Here is an 8,563-nt window from a genome sequence, read left to right as displayed (position 1 = left end):
TCTTATTTAACATAAGCTCAATAGTAATATATTGAACAGTAAAGCAGCTTAAACAGGGGCAAAAAAACGGCGGGATGTTTCGATTTCGACTAACTGCGTGCTGAGGCCGGAACTTGGCCTGGCGCACTGCCTATGCTGTGTACCTAGATTTTTATTTATTTATTTACACTCTAAGCGGTAAGGTCATGTGTGTACAATATACCTACCTAGGTGTATAATACAACACGGTAAGGCCATGTGTGTACCTAGGTGTATAGGTAACACAACAAACTTGTATTTTTTTACCTTCGCAAACACCCGTTATTTCCCAAGAATTCCGCCCAGGATTCCATGCCCTCGCCCTGAACACGGATCTTCCCGTACCCCTGAGGTGATCCATCTTGCTCCACCACGTGACAATATGTCTGCGGCAAGGTATCGTCTTCATATATTGTCGGAGTGGACAACTGGTCCAGTCGGATAATGTAGGAGAAGTCATTTGTAGTGGTCATCTGGAAAAAGGTACAGTACCTAGATTCCTAGATATGTAGTGGATATTTTACCAACCTTAGTGGTGCAGTGGGTAACGCGTTGGACTTTGGGATCTGGAGGTTGGTGGTTCGAGTTCAAGTCAATTCTAAAATTTATCTAGGTGTAATAATTAGGGAACGATATTTGTGACGAGCATTTAGGTACGTATGCTAAACACAATTAAAAATCCCTTCCTAGTGAAGATTTTTTTTTTAATCGTTTATTGATGTTTTAAACAATAATTAGTTTTTAACATCGAGATGATCAAAAAAGACATAGCAATGATTATTATTAGCCTACTCTATAACATTTCAAAGTACCTAATAATATGAATATTTTTTAAAGGGTGTTGATGTTGCAGTGGGTAACGCGTTGGACTTTGGATCTGGAGGTTGGTGGTTCGAGTTCAAGTCAATTCTAAAATTTATCTACTTAGGTGTAAAATAATTAGGGAACGATATTTGTGACAAGAATTTAAGTACGTAAGTATGCTAAACATTTTTTTTTTTTTTTTAACGTTTCTTGATGTTTTAATAAATTAAAATAAAAAATGTTTTAAACAATAATTAGTTTTTAACATCGAGATGATCAAAAAGGAAAGACATCGAGATAGCAATGATTAATATATAAGCCTACTCTATAACATTTCAAATTCAAAGTACCTAATAATATGAATATTTTTTAAAGAGTGTTGATAGAAAGACTTGTAGCAAAGGAGGTCTTATCGTCCCAAAATCGAAGAGAAAATAAGAACAGGATAGCATAAACAGTATGCATGTGATGAGGGGGAATAAGCTGGGCCCGTCCCTCCGGGAATTTTTTAGCCCGTAGTTTATTCGATCGTGGTTAAAGAAAATCAGTACCTATGTACCTACCTAATTTGTTGAATATTCAGTTTATTATTATTATTGATTTGATTTTTGATTTTACTATCATGTAATGATTTAAAATCAAGGTGTTGATAGAGAGACTTGTAACAACGGAGGTCTTATCGTCCCAAAATCGAAGAGAGAATACGAACATAAGAACAGGATAGCATAAACAGTACGCATGTGATGAGGGGGAACAAGCTGGGCCCGTCCCTCCGGAAATTTTTTAGCCCGTAGTATCTTCGATCGTGGAGAAAATCAGTACCTATGTACCTATTTGTTTTAATATTCAGTTTATTATTGTTATTGATTTGATTTTTGATTTTACTGTCATTTAATGATTTAAAATCAAGACTAGAGCCCGTTCTCCCTTTAAGTCACCCATCCATTTATTGGCCTTGGAAATGAGACGCATAGGCAAACATGGTCCAGGATAAAGAATGTTCCTTTCGTAATACTTAGCGAGTGTCCACAACGGCGACCATGGACCCCCACCGAGACCATTGACCCTCGCACCAGTGTGTCCACAACGGAGCCTGGAACCTCCTGCTTATTTAGCTAAGCTTGAAAATTTCGCGATCGTCTGAAATGAGGAAGGAAGGAACTTTTAATTGTGTTAAGCATATTTAAATGCTTGTCACAAATATCGTTCCCTGATTATTACACCTAGATAAATTTTATGACTTGACTTGAACTCGAACCACCAACCTCCAGATCCAAAGTCCAACGCGTTACAACTGCACCACTGAAGTTGGTTAATCGTATGAAATGAGACGCATAGGCAAACATGGTCCAGGATAAAGAATGTTCCTTTCGTAATACTTAGCGCGTGTCCACAACGACGACCATGGACCGTCACCGAGACCATTGACCTTCGCACCAGTGTGTCCACAACGGAGCCTGGAACCTCCTGCTTATTTAGCTAAGCTTGAAAATTCGAGGTTTAAATGTTATCAAAAATGTATACACCAGCCTAGTTTGATTAGTTGGTAGAGCGTCTGCCTTGTAAGCGGTGGACTTTTTTATTTGTATCCAATATACCTACTGACTTACTTGATTTAAATAAAATTTCTCTTCTAAGTACAATAGGTGTTTCTCGAACTACACTCTACCAGTTACCTACAGAATTCGTAGCTTCGTATTCAAGCTTCACCCGACCTTTAGGGCTGTTTGCGGCAAACAATGTTTGCCCGTACACCTAAGCCTCGGAGTGGGCTCTTTATGTACCTACAACGCGTATAATATCCTATACATAGTTTAGTACAGGCGCCATTTCAGTTTTGGAATTTGGGTATAAAGAACTTTTTGATCCTAGGTTTGAATCAGGCACCTGCATCAGTCTGGCTCAGGATCCTAGGTCTGAATACCTACTTACAAAGTATACTTGTTTACATTCGGTTTACAAATACGATTGAAATAATACCACAAACATACATGCCATGTAGGTGTTGGTTCTAGTTTCATTTTCTAGACCCCTCACACCTCGAAACTTTCTAATTTCTAAATAGTTCACCAGAACGGATTGCTACGAAACATTGACAATATTCTAGGATGTGTCATGTCACGTACATACCAGGATGTCCCTGCATACAAATGAAATCTCAGTAGGTGTTATAGCCACACATGCCACATGAACCCACCACGTCTCGCTACGAAATATCTGGCATTCTGGCATCGTACATACCAGGATGTCCCTGCATACAAATGAAATCTCAGTAGGTGTTATAGCTACACATGCCACATGAACCCACCACGTCTCGCTATGAAATATCTGGCATTCTGGCATAAATATCTGGCATTCAATCACGAATGGGCTAAGCTATTGGCTGGGGCCAGGAACAGAGTTTGAATTTGGCTTAAGTTTAACTCTTGGATTTAGCGATCTGATTGGTTGATTTCAAAATTTTCAGCCAATCAGATTCCTTAAATTCAAGAGACAGAGTTTAACTTGATAGTGTCATGTCACCGGCTATTACTCCACCGCTCTGAGTAACAAATCAGTCTGAAATAATATAAAGTCTGCGTACAAACAAAACACTTCAGGAGATGTAGAAATTATTTACTTTCTGCTAACATATTTTTTTATTTTTTTTACACATAGGATAAAACATCAAGTTTTTTTTGGAAATTTTAATAGTTTTTTTCTTCTTTTTTTCCTTTAAATTATGAAGAAGACAGAAAAGAGAGAAAGAAAACTATTTATTTAACAAATAAATGTAGTTTGAATAATTTCAAATGAACTTAAGTTTTGAAAACAAAAATCGCAGAGCATTTTTTCTCTCGGGTGCCAATAATAATATGTCCCTCCATACAACATTGTTAAGTAGAAAATCTTTCATGGAAAGACATCTAGCTCTACAGATTATGCTTGCCATTGTAAAGTGTAATTATAAAACAATTAGTGGATGTTCGATTCCCCACCCAAGGTGGATTTTTCCTGATGGGATAATATTCGTTCTCGGAACGGCTGGTTTTCTCTTATCCTGTCTTCGGTTCGATTCCCACCCAAGGTGGATTTTTCCTGATGGGATAATATTCGTTCTCGGAACGGCTGGTTTTCTCTTATCCTGTCTTCCTTCTCTCTTCGATTTCGGGATGATAAGACCTTAGCACTTATAGTTCCCTCTGTCAAACCTCTTAAATAATTTCCCGTTTCTTACTTTTAGCCTCAGCACAGAATGGCTGAGATCTGCCCCCATTGACACACACATCCACTGTGCCCATTCTCTTGGGATCCCCGAACGTGCTGCTAGTGTGGAGAACTTGAACAATAATGGCATCCCCTGGATCCAGACGGGCTTTCAGGTTATTCCTGATCAATGGTCGAGCAGGATCGAGACCTGGAAATAGGTTCACATCAGGGCCGTATCCAGGATTTTGTCGAGGAGGGGTCCGACGGCCCAAACAGTGATGTACCGGGGGGCCGGGCCCCATCGACCCCATTTTTTCGGAGTCTGACGTACAGTACAGCCCCCCCCCCCCCAAGAAGAAGAAGAAGAAGAAGACATAATTACAATGTTGTTACTTCTTCCCTGTTTTGGCAAAAGGCTGAACCCTTTGGGGGAATAAAACATCGTCTCACCTATAATTTTGCTCATTCGGAAGATGAGAAAGTTGGACGTGATACCACACACATGGGCGCCCAAACTATGTCCTACGCAGGTCGTCTGGTCAGTGGGTACCCCTGACATTCTGAGAAACTCCATGAAGTGGGCCGTGCATCGGGCGACGGACCGCATGTTGTGAACAGCTGAGGCATAACATGGAACGGCCGCTAGGGGACTCCAATCCACTAGGAATACGTTGTGCTGACCGCTCTTCAGGTAGGCTGTCGAAACAAGCATTAATTATTTATAATAGGTACATAATAATAGACTCTTGAGTGGAAGGTAACCACTAGGCGAGGTTAACGCCGGAGGCGTTCTCTACCACCTAACCCTTAGAGCTCCATTAATATGTGGTCTGATTTTCAAATAAATGAGGATAAAATTTCATGCCTAGGCTGGGATCAAACCTACGTCCTCCTGTTTACCAGGCGAGCTTCTTGAACCCTACGCCACCGAGGCAGGAATTTATTATTTGTGTTAAAGGTGAAGCAGAGTACATCCTTCACTATTGTTTCCAATTCATCATTGATTTTCTTACACTGTTAGGTTCTACTTCTACCCCACAGCCACAACATCAACCAGAGCCTCAACAGCAGCATCACCAACACGTTGAGGTTCAAGTCAACAAGGGTCAAACCCCTGCCCCACCCACCTTTGGAGTTATCCCCGGCCCTGTCCACGACCCATATTTTATGATCACCCTATACCCGCTAGGAATACCTTACCATCTCGGAGCACTGCCACGGGCATATAGTCGCTTCTAACTCCGGCATATCCGTGAATGAGTATGACACTAGGTTTGGTATTGTCGTAGGCACTACTGTGAATCCAAGCAGGATATCGTGTGTTCACTTCTTCACTCTGAACTTTGCCACTGGAATTGAGAATGAAGACATATGTATGAATCAACTACTCACAGTTAATCTCTACTGTGTTGACATTCACAATGACGATTCAATTTTGGCATGATTCTAAACGAGGTATGTAACTATGTAGGTACTTCTGTACTTCATTACCAGACTCAACTGAAGTTACCTCAACAAGTAGAAAGATAGGTAGGTACCTACTACTCGTACAGGTATGTACTTCTACCTTCCTACATACCAACATGTAGTGAATTTGTACTTACCTACAATCTAACATTAGTCGTATTTTTTTTATTCCTGTTTGTGGCACTTTCGTCAAGGAGATTGAATTTTCAACTTCAACACCCTGACTGCCAACGCATATTCTATGGTATTTACCCACAGAAACCCATGTATTAAAACATCTCCCTTATAATGAGAGACAGAAGATATTTTTATAAAGAATTTTCTCTGTTTCTCACCCATGGTTGGTGTACAGATGAAACGTTATATCGGGATCGGGACACACTCGCTCTCGCTTCCACACACAATCATCTCGCGTTACATTTGGATTATTGTTACCCAGAGTTAACGCCTCTAGAATCCTTTGACTGGAAACACCTGAAACAATAATCGCAATTGGACTGCATTACCCGGAAAGAATCATCCAAAAGGCAATTATTCCCTTATGGATGGTTCTTTTCTCCTCAATGCTGCCCACTTTGACGGTGTGAAAGATACCTTGGGGTGTTAGGCTAGCCACTCACTATCAGATTGACCTTTTCAGCCGTACCTTTCAGGACTATCTGATAGTATGTGCTCATCAGGTGTCAGGTATGCCTAATCAGCTGATGTGATCAGGTGTACCTGTCAGGTCTACCTGATAGTGAGTGGCTGGCCTCATATCTTATCTGTTTTGGTGGCAAAGTGGTCAAGGCGCTCACCTAGTAAACATGAGGGAGCGAATTTATTCCCATTTAAATACGTACCCAAAAAGAGCATAGCTTCCTCTTTCTCCCCTCAATTTCCCAGCTAGAGCCTTTAATAATTTAATGTTAACGGTTATAAAGTGTAAACTCTTTTCTTCTCACCCACCCAGATACCTTACCATTTTCACCTACGCGTAATTACATATTAATTTCACCAGGGAGTTTATGAAACAAAAGGTCAGACCTACTATTCTTGGTCCCTACTTAGTATGGATTATCTTTTACCTACCTATATCTATACTCACCCATCAAATCGGTAATAATGTATACCTACTGCTAGGCTACTATATTCTATTTACTATGTATAAAATATATTCTGTTATTAGGAGTTAAAGTAAATGAAAGAAAGAGGAAAAAAAACCATCTCCTCAGAAGGTATTCTTTATCTTAGGAGGTGTTTATTTTATGTACATAAATTTATAAAAAATAAATGGAATAATTTTCAATTCAATTCAATTCTTCTTCTTCTTCTTCTTCTTCTTCTTCTTCTTCTTCTTCTTCTTCTTCTTCTTTTTCTTCTTCTTCATTTTCTTCACCTATTACCATAAAAGCATGCCACCAGAAGTGTTATGTATCCAAATAACATGTTTAATAATCACAATAATTAGTTATGAAAAAGTCAATTTAGGCATCTAGGTAGGTAAAATTAATTTTGGTTATCTTCTGTTTATCCAAGATGTACTGAATAGTCAAAAGGCACATTACACGCCACTGTCTGATTTTCTTATCATTGATTCAAAGTTAGTAAGGAAGTGTCTTGAAGTATCTAGGTATGTAGGTCGAAAGAATGGGTACATGAAATATATTTTTCAACTTCAGAACTTTTCACAAAAATCTGGATATTCCAATTTCGAACTTTCTAATAGTATGTACGAGTACGTATCTCAATTGCTTTAAAATAGGTAACGACGTTATTTACACAAAATTTGATCGGTGTACTATCCAAAGATAAGAAACCAACTGACTTACAGTGACGACTGTAACGAGTGATTATGGTTACATAAATGATGAACCAAACTAAAACCATGGCATGGTGAAGCTACTACACCGTCTGTAGGTTAATGATATGAGTCTTATCAATATTCAGTGGGGATAGCCAAGATAAATACAAAATAAATATCCCAGTTCCTACTCGTAAGGCTGCGGTGACATTGGATCAGACTTGAAGTATTCCAGTCTTACGAAGACTAACAAATAAGTACATTGCTTGGGACCTACTACTAGGCCTGTTTACAATTTTTAGGTTTTAAGTCTATGTCGTACGTACGTTGGTCTACGGCTACGCAATGGTCGATCAATAGCGCCTAAAACACGAACTGGTCCGAAAACGAACCTCATCTGTTTAGCATATTTGCCCCGGTTGGGCAGCCCTGGTCTACGCAATGGTCGATCAATATCGCCTCATCTGTTTAGCATATTTGTCCGCGGGAATCAAAACCGCGATACCTTCTAATCCTAGGCTGGCTCCCAAAATCCTTTGATCGTGTAGTGTGGACGCATCTGATCTAGTGTAACCGTAGCCTAACCGGCACGTAACAATGTCATGTTGAAATGATATGTAGATTTAACGTAGGTATATAATTACGAGGAAGTGGACAATAAGTACCTACGACATTAGGAATTTGTTCACACCCATAGTGGCATCAGTTTTTACTTCCTACCAGATCGCCCGAGTGTAGCAACGGTATTCGTGGTTAGTTTTTGCACGGGTGACTCGCAGGGATAATAAAGGTGTAGGATCAACAGAAATGGGTGGAAGGAATGACAAATGAGGGGGATTTTTGAAGAATTTAAATACAGGATCATCTGACCAGATAGGTCCCTACTCAAGTACTATTTGTATGTGCCTACCTACGTTCGTAATAAGATGTATCTTATGTAAACCAAACTATTTAGTCAATTGATTATTGAGAGTAATACAAATACCAAGTGTAAAGAAAGTAGCAAAGTTCAATAGGTAGGTAGGTACATACATAGTTAAAGCCCAGAGTTTGTTGACTTCGTGATAAACATCTTGCTAAAGTTTGGTTTACATAAGATGTAGGTATAGATAAGTACGTAATAGGTCATGTTCGGACTGAGATGGACTTTTTTATCTGTTTCCAATATACCTACTGACTTACTTGATTTAAATAAAATTTCTCTTCTAAGTACAATAGGTGTTTCTCGAATTACACTCTACCAGTTACCTACAGAATTCGTAGATTCGTATTCAAGCTTCACCCGACCTTTAGGGCTGTTTG

At 39.4% G+C, this 8,563-nt stretch overlaps 1 protein-coding gene across 1 annotated transcript; it reads right to left on the bottom strand.

Moving 5' to 3' along the window:
* Nucleotides 1-4,016: 4,016 nt before the first annotated feature.
* On the bottom strand, nucleotides 4,017-7,250 carry LOC103521414 (phospholipase A1 member A-like). Its single transcript, XM_008486525.3, has 5 exons — nucleotides 6,864-7,250; nucleotides 5,814-5,952; nucleotides 5,212-5,360; nucleotides 4,462-4,707; nucleotides 4,017-4,219 (listed from the first exon to the last, which is right to left on the bottom strand). Exons 1-5 carry the CDS (start codon nucleotides 6,904-6,906, stop codon nucleotides 4,017-4,019), a joined length of 780 nt encoding a protein of 259 aa, XP_008484747.1. The 5' UTR covers nucleotides 6,907-7,250.
* Nucleotides 7,251-8,563: the final 1,313 nt, after the last annotated feature.

This window comes from Diaphorina citri, unplaced genomic scaffold (genome assembly GCF_000475195.1).
Source record: "Diaphorina citri unplaced genomic scaffold, Diaci psyllid genome assembly version 1.1 scaffold5200, whole genome shotgun sequence".
In the NCBI taxonomy this organism is placed as follows: domain Eukaryota; kingdom Metazoa; phylum Arthropoda; class Insecta; order Hemiptera; family Psyllidae; genus Diaphorina; species Diaphorina citri.
Note: the sequence above shows the minus strand (reverse complement) of the source record. Positions and strands in the feature narration are given on the sequence as shown.